The 18,348-nt window shown below is 42.3% G+C and overlaps 1 protein-coding gene across 1 annotated transcript in view; it reads right to left on the minus strand.

Moving 5' to 3' along the window:
• The window catches only part of LOC124555549 (glutamate [NMDA] receptor subunit 1), a 517,145-nt gene that overhangs the window by 310,131 nt on the left and 188,666 nt on the right, over positions 1–18,348 (minus strand). The window contains exons 5-6 of the mRNA XM_047129505.1: positions 7,697–7,891; positions 656–756 (exon numbers count right to left, since the gene is read on the minus strand). Of these exons, the coding sequence (XP_046985461.1) occupies positions 656–756; positions 7,697–7,891 (296 nt within the window). The remainder of the gene's footprint in view (positions 1–655; positions 757–7,696; positions 7,892–18,348) is intronic.

Here is an 18,348-nt window from a genome sequence, read left to right on the forward strand (position 1 = left end):
GGAGAATGTGTACGCCCTTGCTCAACATTCCTCTTCTCCGGTTCTGAATTGGCCGTATGAGTTTTTTTAAGAGTCTCACAGTACCTGTCAGCGTTAATTGTGGTCCCAGCGATTCAGCTCCGACGGCGAAGTGAAAGAAGATGTTCATAACTTTCTGAACAGCATGGCGGCGAGCTGGTATGACACAGGCATACAAAAACTGCCACAGTGTCTACAAAAATGCATCGACGGAAATGGTGATTATGTCGAAAAATAGCTAAATGTTCAAGCTGTAAACTTATGTAAACCATTGTAGAAATAAACAGGTCTATGTACTTACAAAAACAATAGGAGACCTTATTTTTGGGATTACCCTCGTATTTTGTGGGGATGCCGTACAGTCTTATCAAATTTTCCTCTGAATAAAATTATTACGAATCTCATCAAAATAAGGGTAATTTGTTGTTCAGCTATTGACTAATTGGCACAACATTAATGCAGCATACTTCTCCAGTCACATTCTGTAGTTCAGATCCAAGTAACGCTAGAAATGTTTGTCTCTGTAATGTCTTGAAGGATTATGAAGTCTTAATATTTTTCCATACATTACGGTAACTAGGACATAAAATACGAATAGGTATTGCAGTAATGAGTAGAATTACCATGAAACCCTTACCTTGCGTACATAAGGAAGACTCGTGACTGTGCGCCTTTAATTTCTGTCAAATAATCCGTATAGCTGTCAAGTCCCGGTTCAATCTCTATTGCAAACTCGACCTGTCAAAAAACGTTAATTTGTTAAATCTACTTATTTATTTACGTATTTATTCATCCAGGCATCATCTCACAATTATATAGTATTTATCATAATAATAAAATGAAAATATACAGCTCAAAATATACACACGAAAAATATATAAAGTTACTTTTTACGGGGATAGGATAGGTAATTGGCCGTGGTCTTGAGTAAAATGCTGAATACCACGAAATATTGTCACAAGTGTACTATAGTGGTGTTCCTTTTATGTAACGGCTTATAACTCTCTGTAAAAAAATTCGACGTTCCGCAACTCGTGATTCATAGGATCAGAAGACTTTCGTTAAGTAATATTAATTACACTGAAGAGCCAAAGAAACTGATACATCTACCTAATATCGTGTAGGGTGCGCGCGAGCACGCAGAAGTGCCACAACACGACGTGCAATGGACTTGGCTAATGTCTGAAGTAGTGCTGGAGGGAACTGACTTAATGAATCCTGTAGGGCTGTCCATAAATCCGTAAGAGTACGAGGGGGTGGAGATCTCTTCCGAACAACACGTTGCAAGGCATCCCAGACATGCTCAATAATGTTCATGTCTCGGGAGTTTGGTGGCCAGCGCAAGTGTTGAAACTCAGAATAGTGTTCCTGGAGCCACTCTGTAGCAACTCTGGACGTGTGGATGTCGCATTGTCCTGCTGCAATTACCCAAGTCCGTTGGAACGCACAATGGACATGAATGGATGCAGATGATCAGACAGGATGCTTACGTACGTGTCACCTGTCCGAGTCGTATCTAGACGTACAAGGGGTCCCATATCACTCCAAATGCACGTGCCTCACACCATTACAGAGCTTCCACCAGCTTAACATTCTTCTGCTGAAATGCAGGGTTCATGGTTCACGAGGTTGTCTCCATACCCGTACACGCCCATCCGCTCGATACAATTTGAAACGAGACTCGTCCGACCAGGCAATATATTTCCAGTCATCAACAGTCCTATGTCGGTGTTGACGGGCCCAGGCGAGGCGCAAAGCTTTGTGTCGTGCACTCATCAAGGGTAAACGACTGGACCTCCTTCTCCGAAAGCCCATATCGATGACGTTTCGTTGAATGGTTCGGACGCTGACACTTGTTGACGGCCCAGCATTGAAATCTGCAACAATTTTTAGAAGCATTGCACTTCTGTCACGTTGAACGATCCTCTTGAGTCGTCGTTAGTCCAGCTACAGGATATTTCTCCTGCCATATGTAGGGTAAGATGACAATGCATTGTTATGCAAGCATAACTCTATTTCTACCTTTCCCTCCCTTTACTATTGTTTAATAATGGATCTTACCCTACCTATGTCTGATGATTAGGAATGCATATTCTCTTTAGCACTGTTTATTATCCCAGGAAGGGGAAACTTTATTGACACATTCCTGGGGTCAGATACATCACATGATCACACTGACAGAACCACAGGCACATAGACACAGGCAACAGAGCATGCACAATGTCGGCACTAGTACAGTGTATATCCACCTTTCGCAGCAATGCAGGCTGCTATTCTCCCATGGAGACGATCGTAGAGATGCTGGATGTAGTCCTGTGGAACGGCTTGCCATGCCATTTCCACCTGGTGCCTCAGTTGGACCAGCGTTCGTGCTGGACGTGCAGACCGCGTGAGACGACGCTTCATCCAGTCCCAAACATGCTCAATGGGGGACAGATCCGGAGATCTTGCTGGCCAGGGTAGTTGACTTACACCTTCTAGAGCACGTTGGGTGGCACGGGATACATGCGGACGTGCATTGTCCTGTTGGAACAGCAAGTTCCCTTGCCGGTCTAGGAATGGTAGAACGATGGGTTCGATGACGGTTTGGATGTACCGTGCACTATTCAGTGTCCCCTCGACGATCACCAGTGGTGTACGGCCAGTGTAGGAGATCGCTCCCCACACCATGATGCCGGGTGTTGGCCCTGTGTGCCTCGGTCGTATGCAGTCCTGATTGTGGCGCTCACCTGCACGGCGCCAAACACGCATACGACCATCATTGGCACCAAGGCAGAAGCGACTCTCATCGCTGAAGACGACACGTCTCCATTCGTCCCTCCATTCACGCCTGTCGCGACACCACTGGAGGCGGGCTGCACGATGTTGGGGCGTGAGCGGAAGACGGCCTAAAGGTGTCCGGGACCGTAGCCCAGCTTCATGGAGACGGTTGCGAATGGTCCTCGCCGATACCCCAGGAGCAACAGCGTCCCTAATTTGCTGGGAAGTGGCGGTGCGGTCCCCTACGGCACTGCGTAGGATCCTACGGTCTTGGCGTGCATCCGTGCGTCGCTGCGGTCCGGTCCCAGGTCGACGGGCACGTGCACCTTCCGCCGACCACTGGCGACAACATCGATGTACTGTGGAGACCTCACGCCCCACGTGTTGAGCAATTCGGTGGTACGTCCACCCGGCCTCCCGCATGCCCACTATACGCCCTCGCTCAAAGTCCGTCAACTGCACATACGGTTCACGTCCACGCTGTCGCGGCATGCTACCAGTGTTAAAGACTGGGATGGAGCTCCGTATGCCACGGCAAACTGGCTGACACTGACGGCGGCGGTGCACAAATGCTGCGCAGCTAGCGCCATTCGACGGCCAACACCGCGGTTCCTGGTGTGTCCGCTGTGCCGTGCGTGTGATCATTGCTTGTACAGCCCTCTCGCAGTGTCCGGAGCAAGTATGGTGGGTCTGACACACCGGTGTCAATGTGTTCTTTTTTCCATTTCCAGGAGTGTATATACTCCCATTTCATTTAATGCTTGACATTGGTCTGTAATAAAAACGATCACTTAAGTAAAATTTCATTTGTACTTATTGATACCACATGAATTGTTGATTTCCAGAATGACTGCATTTAATGAAAACGGCCAAAATGTAATTAATTTTGTTGAATTCAACCATTATGTAATATGTTTATAATATATTTGTTTACATAATAACTCATAGATTACTGATATCACATTGGTTGTTGTATGCATGGTATATTTTATAGGGCCTGAAGATGACGTTGTTACAACGTTGAAACTAGTTGCCAAAATAAAATCGACACCTTAAATACAGCTAGAGGAATTTCTTCATTTTTAATATAAAAATATAGAGTTGTGGTATCTCATGACAATATGGCATGTATTATTTGACTTGGTAATTACCGGAGCCGCACGGAAGCAGCACCTGCAAAATCTGTAGGCGATGTTTGGGGGTGGGGGATGGGGAGAGTAGGAAACGCTCGATACTCTGAGATTGCCACGGGAGAACGCACTTACTTGTATCCGCACTGAAGGTGGTGGATTCGTTGCCAGTCGAGGCGAATCAGTTATATGAATGTGTGGTTTCTGTTCTTTCGGACATGTCTGAAGGAACAGCCACCGTGTATTGGTATAATTGATTCGCCTCGATGGGCAGTGAATCAACCACGTTCACTGTGGATGCACAACTACGTTCGACCTCCTGTGGGCATCTCAAAGTAGCGAGCATTGAAGACATGGAGGGGGACTGCGTGGGGATGTGGGTCGGCTGCGAGGTATGCCGAGGTAGGTCGCTCAGCTGCAATAAGCACTGTATCCTAGTGGCGCAGTGGTTCAAGTATCTGCCTAGTAGGCTGGAGGTGCCTGGTTCGAATCCCAGTCCGGCACGCAATTTCACTCGTCGCCATTGATTTGGCACAAAATCTCGATGCAGCTGACATCAGTAGTTTCTTTCTTTCCCCTCCACCTTCAGTTTACATAATATGTAACACGGCTGAGGATTCCGCGTGGTGTCTATTCTTTCGGGCATGTACAAGAACAGACACCACGCATTCATGTAAATAACTTATCAGCTCCTAAAAAACTCAAAGAACTACTGTATTCATTCCTTGATAAAGTTAATTTTCATGCAAAATTCACTCACAATGTCAACAACTTCCTACTGGTCGAAGGCATGCTAGAAAGCTTTCTTGCAACTTAAAAACTGCGTTAGATCGCATTGTACGGCATAGCCTGGGCAAACGCTTTACCCTAGGCACTGATGCCTGATATTCCGGCATTGGTACACTGCTGTCCCATAAATACCCCATGGCACAGAACAGCCTACTGAGGTTGGATCTAAAACTTTATATGTGGCACAGTCAAATTATTCACAAATAGAGAAAGACTAAGTTATCTGTGCACCATTCAATCTTTCGACCAACTTTGTTGTATGGGAGCGAAAGCTGGGTGGATTCAGGTTACCTTATCCATAAGGTTGAGGTTACAGATATGAAAGTAGCTAGGATGATTGCAGGTACTAGTAGATGGGAACAATGGCAGGAGGGTGTGCACAATGAGGAAATCAAAGAAAAACTGGGAATGAACTCTATAGATGTAGCAGTCAGGGCGAACAGGCTTCGATGGTGGGGTCATGTTACACGCATGGGAGAAGCAAGGTTACCCAAGAGACTCATGGGTTCAGCAGTAGAGGGTAGGAGGAGTCGGGGTGGACCAAGGAGAAGGTACCTGAATTCGGTTAAGAATGATTTTGAAGTAATAGGCTTAACATCAGAAGAGGCACGAATGTTAGCACTGAATAGGGGGTCATGGAGGAATTTTATAAGGGGGACTATGCTCCAGACTGAACGCTGAAAGGCATAATCAGTCTTAAATGATGATGATGATGATGATGATGATGATAGAAAGAGTCGTTAGGTGTCATATACGGCGCCAAACTCTGCGGTACCAAGTTTCACCTGATGACCGACCACAAGCCTATCATTTTTCTATTCGATTCCCACTCGAAACTTCCCCCATAAAACCGCGCAACGGAAGCATCAGTGTGTATTGTTCCTCGGTAGCTGTAACTACGAGATTCATTACAGCCCCCCCACTTAGCAGTTACATGCATATACACTTTCTCCCTTTGCCATATGGTCTCCAATCAGCGGCTCACCTCTGACGAATTCCCAGTTACCGTGTGCGAAGTAGAAACAGAAACAGGCTGTGACCCTCGACTCTGCAGGATGGAAACGCCGATGCCAACCAAAAACGCGAAGAACAGTACGTAATCGCTTATTTACGTAAAAAGCAAGACGTGAACCGTTTTATAATCTAAAAATAACAAAGCTGTATCATTCTAGATCCCGCTGATGATGCCTCAAAGTGAAAAGGGCGAAACGCGTCTGGGAGAAATAAAATAAATTGCAGCAACATTTGGCTGTTTTTATTTACAAAAGAAATACTAAAATAGGTCTTTGCCTCTAGTTTGTAATGCTTACGAGTGCCCCTGATCCTGATACCTTTATGTTTGGGTTTGTTGATCCTGTATGCATAATCTGGGCATGCACTTGAAACTTTGGCTATTTTTCTCTGTGTGGCAGAGTTTAAATGACATATTTTAGCTAGCTATCTTTCATGTCATCAGTTTACCTATTTTTTTCTGTTTTATATAGTGATACCTTACTGTACTTTTGGTTTCATTTCATCGCAATGGTTTGCATATATGCATCTTAATTCACTAGTTTTACTTAGTTTTTGTATTTCGTAAATATGCCTTATGCCTGTCATGGGCGCCACTTGGGCAGCTCTTGGCACACTATACGCGGTGTTTGTATCTTCATCTGTCACAGTAATATTTGTGTGCGCGCCAAATGCACATTGTGCTGTGTGCGGCTCACATCGCGTTTATGTTATAAGCGTGCTGCTATAGCGGAGTCAAGGTAACATGCGATAGTCGTTGAAATTTTTCCGTCTTCTTCTTGTACCTTCCTAATGATATACTGGCGGTTGTCTTTTCCTTTAACTATGTTCACTTTCCATTTTATGTGGTTTATTTTGCGTCAGTTTTCCATTTTATATGGCTTTATGACAGATAGGTTACTCAGCCAGCTACTTTTACGTAATTCTCTATTAGTTTCAGTTCATTTTTCCCGAGTAATAGTAGAAGATAGGACCATGTGCCTTCCTCTGTTTGTTTCTAATTGATTGGTGGCATGTTTTTATAAACAATATGATGATGCCCCAAAAGGATGAAACGCGTTATTGACATTAAATAACTTCGCAGCCAAATCTGTTTTTCTGAAATAATTCGAAACTAGTTACTGTAGCAGCCTACACAATGGAACGGAAAAATTTTCATCAATAATTTTAACGACAAATTATGTATTACTTGAAACAGGAGAGTTGCTATATGGGATACAACAGGGATGTCGGAACCAGAGATTGCGGTATCACTGCCATCGTCATACGTCACAAGGTTGGAGCAACACATTTTCTTACCTCTTTCATGATTCGAAACAAACAGCAGAAAAGTAACAAAAATAAACTGAGTTACGTGTGCATTCAGAGAGTAACAGGCATTAATATTGTGAACCAATACACAGATTAAAGACTACACTCCCTTATTTAATGAAACAAATCATTTCAGAAGCATTCTCGCAGGCGGAAGTATTTCAACTGTTCTTACATTTACTTAGTGATTCGCTTGCCTATGCATCTAAAATGTGTTAAACCATACTCTCTGAAACCATACTCTCGTGACTACAAGAATTCTAAACAGTTTCCTTATTGCGATTTTTCAGTTTGTTCCAAAGTATATCACGAATGAAAAGTTCTCAGGCGAGCGACAAACACGAACATTATTTCGGCAACGAATTGAGATGGCGCCGCCAGGCTCACGGTGGGCTCTCCATCAGGCCATCAGCGTGCCTAATGATAATTCGCTCTATTGTCGAAATATTGTGCGCGTTTGCCACGACGACTCGGCTGCTCGCTCGGGTGCTTTTCATTCGTTGTCTATTGAAAACAATTTTAATTATTCTTCGATTAATAAACGCACAAGTATTTCTGCCGAGAGTACGTGAAGAGAATTCGAATATTATAGCTATACCTTTTCTGGTTACATAGTATGTCTGAGTTCGCCATCATATTCATATTTTGTGCGGTGTATAACAGTCGTGGCGACTCACCTGCACTTTAATTTCTACATCATCTTCGAGGCTTTGCGATGTTGTCTGGAAACGGCCAAGCAGTGCTCGCCCGTCAGTATCAGAGCTGTGTATGAAAATAACTTTTTTGTAGTTGAAATGCTTCAGCAGTTCCACCCACACGTCGGCTTGGTGTGAATATGGAGGCACTGTACGCAGGAACGATACATGAATATTCTGTAAGGAAAAAAAATGAAAACATTAAACCTTTGTGGTACGTACCTCACAGACACAAACACATTTCTGAACTAACACATCGAAATAAATATGGAAAGATAATAATACCTATATCTTGTTTGCACTCACGCTCAGTACGGCTTGTCTGAGAGATTATGTGCCGTGGTCAAACACTGAACTGCAATTATTTGTAAAGAACGGAAACGAAAGAATAAATGCTCGATAGTTCTTCACATTAAGCACGTAAGATATTAGAGCATCTCATCATATTGAATGAGATTAAAAGTACGCCAACTCTTATATCTACCTAGGTAGCTGTGGACATTTTCATTTTATAGAACATGAAGTCATAAAGATAGTATTCAAAATGAAAAAAAAGAAACAAGTCTGTTGACCAGGACAATCCGTTATGCATATTTTTTGGTGAAATATTTTTAGTTAACTGTAGTATACATTTTATACGTATCTGCATTTGCAATCTCATTACCAGTTTCAGCGTTTTTTAGAGTAGCGGCTCATACATATTTGAAGTACACATGAGTTACTGTCCACCTCCTGAGCTTACATACTGACTACGGGAAGAGCAAACTCTCGTCGTAATGAAGCATTATCAATAAAACATGCTAGAGGGCAAGGAATAAAAGCAAACAAACAAAATCTAGGTCTAATTTATTATATATTTTATTATCAATTAAGTCCAGAAAGCTGCTTCTTTTTTTGAGATGTTTGTTTAATCACGACAGACCTGTTTCAGCACTACTGTCATTATCAGGCCATCTGAAACTCATGGTTTTATTATATACTATTTTCTAGGGCAGACAGTAGCCTACTTGTCATATATGAGATTGGCAACCATACATTCATGGAATTCTTAACTTACCTATAACATCGCTGGTTCGTCACTTAAGCGTTTTTCTTACATCTTTTAAAGTTAGCTTTCATAGGCTATGTTTGTTGGAAGTTATAGCCTGAATTTTATTTGTTGTGTGTGTTTTTTGTTTGACATTTTACCTACGATTTTATAAGTTGACATCAGAGCAGTTACTTATCGATTTCACTTAGTTACCGTGTTGTTTATTTTTATCTGTGAATGTGTGATTGGTTTGGCTTAGCTCATGTCTTTGGTTGTTTATCCGTTTTCACGATCGATGATTTGAATAAAGTTTTCTATATAGTGTTTATGTTTTAGATCTAATTGCTCGTTGAGTATTTGCTGTGGATATTTGTGTGCATGTGTGTAGATTTCGACCTCTTCCAGAATATCGAGTAAGCGACCTTTAGGCGTTATATGCAAAATTTGGATTTCTTTTTCTACATTGCCTGTGGTATGTTGTTCTATTTGTAGGTGTTGAAAGAAGGTTCATGGGTTGCGTTCAGTGTTTCTAGTGTGTTCTCTGTATCTGGTATTAAAGTTCCGGCCTGTCTGACCTATATAGAACTTATCACAATCGTTACAATGAATTTTGTATATACCTGGATTCGAGTCTATTGGCAATTTAACTTTTACCGATCTTATTTTTAATTTTCCTTCAGTGTGGTATACGAGGCGTACGTTTGTTTTCTTTAACACTGTGTTCAGTGTGTTCGATATGTTGCCTACATATGTTGTCGGTATATATGTGAATTTATTTGGTTTGTGTTTCTCGCTGAAGTGTTATTTCATTACGTATTTTTGATTTTAATGGTGTGGTATTTCTGTCATATATCTGTTGAACCAATTTTGGGTTATAACCATTCCGTAGTGCCACATATTTTAAATTTTTTTTCCCTTTATGTATTGCTTCTTGTTCTAGTGGGAGGTTTATTATCCTGTTGATCATGGCATGAAATTAGGCGTACTTATGTGCTTTTGGGTGGCATGTACAATGTTATTTGTGGTGGTAGGTTTACTTTATATATCAAATTTGGGTGTATTTTCAACATTTTTTTTGGTAAGGTCTATAAAGTTTATCGCTTTGTTATTTTCTAGTTCCATTGTAAATTTCATTTTTGGATGTAGTGCATTTAGCGCATTGTGTATTAGCTGGATGTCTGTGGTATTTCTATCAAGTAGACTTACGGTGTCATCAACATATCTATAGTAATATACAATTTTTTTTAATGATAGGTTTGTGGTGTTGAAAAGTTTTTCTTCTAATGAATTTAAGAATATATCTGCTATAGTTCCTGCAATTCTGCATCCCATGGCAACTCCCTCAGTTTGTGTGCAGAATTTTTCATTAAACTAGAAGTAATTTTGATGTATCAATTTGAATAATTCTATAATTTCTTTAGTGCCCATGACTGAAATTTTCCTATATTGTAGTAAATTATTTTCAGTTATGGTTATCCTTTGATATTACAAAACTGTACACTAACATCCCAGTCAAAGAAACAATTTAAAAGACGTAAGAAACACGTTTAAGTGACGAACCAGCGACGTTATAGGTAAGTTAAGAATTCCATGAATGTATGGTTGCCAATCTCATATATGACAAGTAGGCTACTGTCTGTCCTAGAAAATAGTATATAATAAAACCATGACTTTCAGATCGCCTGATGATGACAGTAGTGCTGAAACAGGTCTGTCGTGATTAAATGAACATCTCAAAAAAAGAAGCAGCTTTTTGGACTTAATTCATAATGTCTTTACACGACTTATATCGAACTGCAGGCCCATTGGAAACAAAATTATTATAAAAATGTTATATTTCTTTCTTTGTTCATCCTACAATTAAACATATTATTCACCTTCAGCACTTTTTACGATATCATCTATCGCAAACAAAAGGTAGTTCAAATTTGAGTAACTATGTAAAAACATCTCCAGCAGGTAACCAAGTTTTAATATCTATGTCTGCCCTAATAAAATGAAACTGACACTGAACTGCGTTTTCTATACAACTGGTATACGATATCAATAATATTTCCTTAATGTAACTATCAACCAGTTTCGTTGTACTGAGTCAGAATTGGTTCATTGTAATACATGACATCAACTTGCCAGGTATAGATTGGGAGTGTTATGCCGTCAAAACTGGTGCCAGAGACAGGGAATCGTGTGGCGTTGTTCTGGATCTCTTGTCCGAAAATTACCCTGAGCAGATATTCAGAGAACCAACTCGAGAGGGTAAAGTCTTAGACCTCCTGGCAACAAACAGACCTGAACTTATCAAATCTGTTAACGTCGAGGAAGGCATCAGTGATCATAAGGCTGTGACAGCATAGATGACGACGGGTCCTACAAGGAATGTTAAGAAAGGTAGGAAGATATATTTGCTCAGCAAGGGTGACAGGGTACAAATTTCAGAATATCTCAGCAGTCAGCATCAAATATTCGGTGATGAGGGCGAAGATATGGAGAACAAATGGAAAAAATTCGAAGGCATCGTTCAATATGCCCTACACAAGTATGTTCCGAGTAAAGTTTTAAGGGATGGGAAAGATCCACCATGGTTTAATAGCCGTGTTAGAAAAGCGCTACGTAAACAAAGACCACTTCATCTCAGATTCAAGAGAAGTAAAAACATAGCTGACAAACAAAAGCTGAGCGAAGCAAAAATGAGCGTAAGGAGACCAATGAAAGAAGCGTTCAATGACTTTGAAAGTAAGGCCTTGTCAACGACCTGAGTAAAAACCATAAGAGATTTTGGTCGTATGTAAAAGCGCTACGTAAACAAAGACCACTTCATCTCAGATTCAAGAGAAGTAAAAATATAGCTGACAAACAAAAGCTGAACGAAGCAAAAATGAGCGTAAGGAGACCAATGAGAGAAGCGTTCAATGACTTTGAAAGTAAGGCCTTGTCAACGACCTGAGTAAAAACCCTAAGAGATTTTGGTCGTATGTAAAATCAGTAAGTGGGTCAAAATCATCTACTCATTCTATCAGCGACCACACCGGCACCGAAATGGAAGATAGCAAACAGATGACCGAAATACTAAATTCGGTCTTCCGAAGTTGTTTAACCGTGGAAGATCTTAACACAGTCCCTCGTTTTAATAACCGTACGAACATTGAAATGGCAGATATTGAGTTAACCGATCACGGAGTTGAAAAGCAGCTACAATCGCTTAGTAATGGAAAGGCTAGAGGATCAGATGAGATATCTGTAAGATTCTATAAAGATTAGGCGAAGGAACATTATGGAAAGTGAACATCTCCTCCATAGAAATCACCTGCGATTCGATTCAAACCTTTCTTGCTGATGGAATTCAAAACGTCGTTCCTAACGGAACTAAATCGACAGATGAAAAGGTAATATCCGGAGTACCACAGGGAAGTGTGTTAGGACCTTTGCTGTTTACAATATATATAAATGATCTAGCAGAAAGCGTCGGATGCTCTTTAAGGCTATTGGCAGTAAGAATTTGCAGAACGACCTGCAGAAAGTTGATGAACGGTGTAGACTGGCAGTTGACCCTGAACGTCAATAAATGTAACATATTGCGCATACATAGGAAAAGAATTCCACTGCTGTACAGATAGACTACTGATGACAAACAGCTGGAGACAGCGTCTGCCGTATAACATCTACGCGTAACTATCCAGAGCGACCTTAAGTGGAATGACCATATAAAACAGATTGCGGGAAAAGCAGACACCAGACTCAGATTCATCGGAAGAATATTATGGAAATGTAACTCATCCACGAAAGAAATGGCTTATAAGGCTCTTGTTCCCTCGCTTCATGAGTATTGTTCATCTGTCTGTGATCCCTATCAGGTAGAACTGATAGAGGAGATACAGAAGATCCAAAGAAGAGCGGCACGTTTCGTCACGGAATCTTTTAGCTGGCGAGAGAACGTTACGGAGTTGCTGAACAAACTCCTACGGAGTTGCTGAACAAACTCCACTGGCAAACGTTACAAGAGAGGCGTTGTGCATCACGGATAGATTTACTATTGAAATTTCTGGACAGCGCTTTTCAGGAGGAATCGGACAACATAGTAATTCCCCCCATATACAGCTCTCGTATTGAGCATGAGGAGAAAATTCGAGAAATTAGAGTCAATACAGAGGCTTACCGACAACCATTCTTCCCACGCACTATTCGCGAATGGAACAGGGTTGGAGGGATCAGATAGTGGTACCGAAAGTACCCTTCGCCACATACGATTAGGTGTCTTGCGGAGTATGATGTAGATGTAAATCACCCACTTAAAATAAAACAGAGTATTCAGATTCTGTAAAGCAGTCTTTCTTGAGCAACGCATTATTTTCAGATTTACTTCTGAGAAGTTGTCTTGTGACAGCCAGAGCGAGAGCACCAGCAGCAGCGAGTACTGTTTGTATAAAGCGTTTTTGTACTTATTTGCTGCGCTTAGCTTTTAAATAGTTTTTCTGGGAAAACCTAGCGTAGTTTTCGCGTCTCGTATTTCAGTGAGTGTTTCTTGATTATCAGAGTAGCTCATCAGAAGATTATCTTGGGAATTTGTCACCGTATAGAGTAGGGTAAACATAGTCATGTGTAGGGACTGTGGTTGTTGTGAGCGGACGCAAGGAGAATTGGCCACTCTTCGGGGGCAGGTGGAGGCTTTGTCTGTTAGGCTCATCGAGCTCGAGGCGCAGGCGTCGGCTCGTAGTGGCGTTGGGGCAACTGTGGTGAGACCTATGCCTACTTCGGTGGCCTTGGAATCACATGGAACCCCTTATGTCGCTGCGTCTTCCGGCAGTGAGCATCTTACCGGTCAGCCATCACTCCAGGGTGAATGGCGGACAGTGGTGGGCTCGCGCGTGCCTGGCCGAAAGGCGAAGGTGGGATCTGGCCGCGTGGCAGCTGCCTTACCCCTTTCCAACAGGTACGGGGTGCTTCCTAGTGGTGATGACATCGTTTCCGAGCCACCACAGGATGCCTCGCCCGTTGGGCCAGTGGCCGATTCTCCGGCAAGGTCCCGACAGTCACAGAGGGCGGGCCTATTAGTTATAGGGAGCTCCAACGTTAGGCGGGTTATGGAGCCCCTCAGGAAAATAGCGGGTAGGTCGGGGAAGAATGCCAGTGTGCACTCGGTGTGCTTGCCAGGGGGTCTCGTCCGTAATGTGGAGGAGGCCCTTCCGGCAGCTATTGAACGCACTGGGTGTGACCGGCTGCAGATAGTAGCACATGTCGGAACGAATGACGCCTGCCGCTTGGGTTCTGAGGCCATCCTTGGTTCCTTCCGGCGGCTGGCTGATTTGGTGAAGACAACCAGCATCGAACGCGGAGTGCAAGCTGAGCTTAATATCTGCAGCATAGTGCCCAGAGTCGATCGCGGTCCTCTGGTTTGGAGCCGTGTGGAGGGTCTAAACCAGAGGCTCAGACGACTCTGCGACTATAATGGTTGCAAATTCATCGACCTCCGTTATTGGGTGGAGAACTGTAGGGCCCCCCTAGACAGGTCAGGCGTGCACTACACACCGGAAGCAGCTACTAGGGTAGCAGAGTACGTGTGGCGTGCACACGGGGGTTTTTTAGGTTAGAGGGACCCCCCCTTGGGCGAAACGATAAAATACCTGACGGCTTACCAGAGAGGACATTATCATCGTTGATGAAGAACGTCCGTCCTCAGAGACCAAAAACAGGAAAAGTTAACGTAATATTGGTAAACTGCAGGAGTATCCAGGGCAAGGTTCCTGAATTAGTATCTCTTATTGAAGGAAATAGTGCGCATATAGTATTAGGAACGGAAAGTTGGTTAAAACCGGAAGTGAACAGTAACGAAATCCTAGACACAGAATGGAATATATACCGCAAGGATAGGATAAACGCCAATGGTGGAGGAGTATTTATAGCAGTAAAGAATTCAATAATATCCAGTGAAGTTATTAGCGAATGCGAATGTGAAATAATCTGGGTTAAGTTAAGTATCAAAGGTGGGTCAGATATGATAGTCGGATGCTTCTATAGACCACCTGCATCAGCAACCGTAGTAGTTGAGCGCCTCAGAGAGAACCTGCAGAACGTCGTGAAGAAGTTTCGTGATCATACTATTGTAATAGGGGGAGACTTCAATCTACCAGGTATAGAATGGGATAGTCACACAATCAGAACTGGAGCCAGGGACAGAGACTCTTGTGACATTATCCTGACTGCCTTGTCCGAGAATTACTTCGAGCAGATAGTTAGAGAACCAACTCGTGAAGCTAACGTTTTAGACCTCATAGCAACAAATAGACCGGAACTTTTCGACTCCGTGAATGTAGAAGAGGGTATCAGTGATCATAAGTCAGTGGTTGCATCAATGACTACAAGTGTAATAAGAAATGCCAAGAAAGGAAGGAAAATATATTTGCTTAACAAGAGTGATAGGGCACAAATCGCAGAATATCTGAGTGACCACCATCAAACGTTCATTTCTGAGGAAGAGGATGCGGAACAAAAATGGAAAAAATTCAGAAACATGGTCCAGTACGCCTTAGATAAGTTCGTACCGACTAAGGTCCAAAGCGAGGGGAAAGATCCACCGTGGTATAACAATCATGTACGAAAGGTACTACGGAAACAAAGAAAGCTTCATCATAGGTTTAAGAGTAGTCGAATCATAGCTGATAAGGAAAAGCTGAACGAAGCGAAAAAGAGCGTAAAGAGAGCAAGGAGAGAAGCATTCAACGAATTCGAACATAAAACATTGGCAAACAATCTAAACAAGAACCCTAAAAAGTTTTGGTCATATGTAAAATCGGTAAGCGGATCTTAATCCCCTATTCAGTCACTCGTTGACCACGATGGCACCGAAACAGAGGACGACCGAAGAAAGGCAGAAATACTGAATTCAGTGTTCCGAAACTGTTTCACTGCGGAAAATCGTAACACGGTCCCTGACTTCAGCCGTCGCACGGACGCCAAAATGGAAAATATTGAAATAAACGATATCGGAATTGAAAAACAACTGCTGTCACTTAGTAGCGGAAAAGCATCCGGACCAGACGAGATACCCTTAAGATTCTACAGTGATTATGCTAAAGAACTTGCCCCCTTTCTATCAGCAATTTATCGTAGATCGCTGGAAGAACGTAAAGTACCTAGCGACTGGAAGAAAGCGCAGGTCGTTCCCATTTTCAAGAAGGGTCATAAATCAGATGCGAATAATTATAGGCCTATTTCGCTTACGTCAATCTGTTGTAGAATAATGGAACACGTTTTGTCTTCTCGTATTATGACGTTCTTGGATAATACAAATCTCCTTCATCATAACCAACATGGATTCCGCAAACAGCGATCGTGTGAAACTCAGCTCGCCCTATTTGCCCAAGAAATTCACAGTGCCGTAGACACTGGCGAGCAGATTGATGCCGTATTCCTGGACTTCAGGAAGGCGTTTGATACGGTTCCGCACTTACGTTTAGTGAAAAAATACGAGCTTACGGAATATCGGACCAGGTTTGTGATTGGATTCAGGATTTCCTAGAAGAAAGAACACAACATGTCATTCTTAACGGTTCAAAATCTGCAGATGTAGAGGTAATTTCGGGAGTACCGCAGGGAAGCGTGATAGGACCTTTATTGTTTACAATATACATAAATGACTTAGTTGACAACATCGGTAGCTCCGTGAGGCTATTTGCAGATGACACGGTTGTCTACAAGAGAGTAGCAACATCAGAAGACTCGTACGTACTCCAGGAGGACCTGCAGAGGATTAATGCATGGTGCGACAGCTGGCAGCTTTCCCTAAACGTAGATAAATGTAATATAATGCGCATACATAGGGGCAGAAATCCATTCCAGTACGATTATGCCATAGGTGGTAAATCATTGGAAGCGGTAACGACCGTAAAATACTTAGGAGTTACTATCCGGAGCGATCTGAAATGGAATGATCACATAAAACAAATAGTGGGAAAAGCAGGCGCCAGGTTGAGATTCATAGGAAGAATTCTAAGAAAATGTGACTCATCGACGAAAGAAGTAGCTTACAAAACGCTTGTTCGTCCGATTTTTGAGTATTGCTCATCAGTATGGGACCCTTACCAGGTTGGATTAATAGAAGAGATAGACATGATCCAGCGAAAAGCAGCGCGATTCGTCATGGGGACATTTAGTCAGCGCGAGAGCGTTACGGAGATGCTGAACAAGCTCCAGTGGCGGACACTTCAAGAAAGGCGTTACGCAATACGGAGAGGTTTATTATCGAAATTACGAGAGAGCACATTCCGGGAAGAGATGGGCAACATATTACTACCGCCCACATATATCTCGCGTAATGATCACAACGAAAAGATCCGAGAAATTAGAGCAAATACGGAGACTTACAAGCAGTCGTTCTTCCCACGCACAATTCGTGAATGGAACAGGGAAGGGGGGATCAGATAGTGGTACAATAAGTACCCTCCGCCACACACCGTAAGGTGGCTCGCGGAGTATAGATGTAGATGTAGATGTAGAAGGCATCGAGACAATGACAATGACAATCATCTTTTAGAAAGTGAATATTAATTTTATCTTACAGTTCCTCTATATGATCGATACGAATGAGACAGCTTGCTCTTCCAGTATATTCCAAAATTTCGCTTAGAAATAGGATTTTCCTCGGATCACAACTCAGGTTCTATTGGCGATAGAAAGGTAGACTCAAATGTTTTGGATAGTCCTTGGGCTAGGGACCATTTGTATACCCAACAAAGGATCGTCTTACTGTAACTATCGAAGGTCAAAAGTTGAATATTACACACTTCCTCCTCTTAGGCAAATGGAGCACATTGGTTGGTTCTTTTTGCATTAGATGTGGTCTATAGTACGCCTTGAGGGGCTTATAGAGGCACCATTTAATTCATGGGCGGTTCTTGAGAAAACTCGGAAAAGCCTTTTCATCATTTTTTTCGCCGCCAGCAGTGGATATATATACAACTAACAGTAGCAAATTGCTCAAATTTTAACGGTATGTTCTCTAGGCATTCATCTAGAAATGCCATCTTCCCACTTTCAAAAATCTTTGCCCGTTATCGAAAACACCACAAAATCATGACTTCTGGGGACTAAAACCGGGTCGCGGATCCCAAGATGGACATGCACAGTATATGGCTGAAATTTTTACTATATATTTCTAACGTCCCCATCTCAGACAACCTCGAAAAGTTTCTTGCTCTCTTAATCCGTTTCCGAGATGCAGAGGTTCAAATTCACTCTACAGGTACACGTAAAATACTGAAGTAAAATCTGGTGTGAGGCGAAAACGTATTTTTTAAAGACATATATCACGGAGAAATATGCTTAAAGTGTCTCCGTTATCATCAGAATGAGTCTCGGAAACCCATGTTGTAGTACTTAAGTACATGCAAAATTTTTGTGCACGTAAAATCAGAGGCTGAAAATTAATTTTGGTTTATTGCAGTTTCACATAAGTAAACTATCAAAATTTTTAGGTCTCATAAAGTTCTTTTCTTATGAGTGCAATGTTCTGCTGTAGCAAGGAAAAAAAGGGAACCAGCAGAAAAATGCTCCCACTGGAGCACAAAAAAACTGAATATGCTTGTGCTTAAAAGACTGATTGAAAAGTGGG

The sequence above is a fragment of the Schistocerca americana genome, chromosome X, assembly GCF_021461395.2.
Source record: "Schistocerca americana isolate TAMUIC-IGC-003095 chromosome X, iqSchAmer2.1, whole genome shotgun sequence".
In the NCBI taxonomy this organism is placed as follows: domain Eukaryota; kingdom Metazoa; phylum Arthropoda; class Insecta; order Orthoptera; family Acrididae; genus Schistocerca; species Schistocerca americana.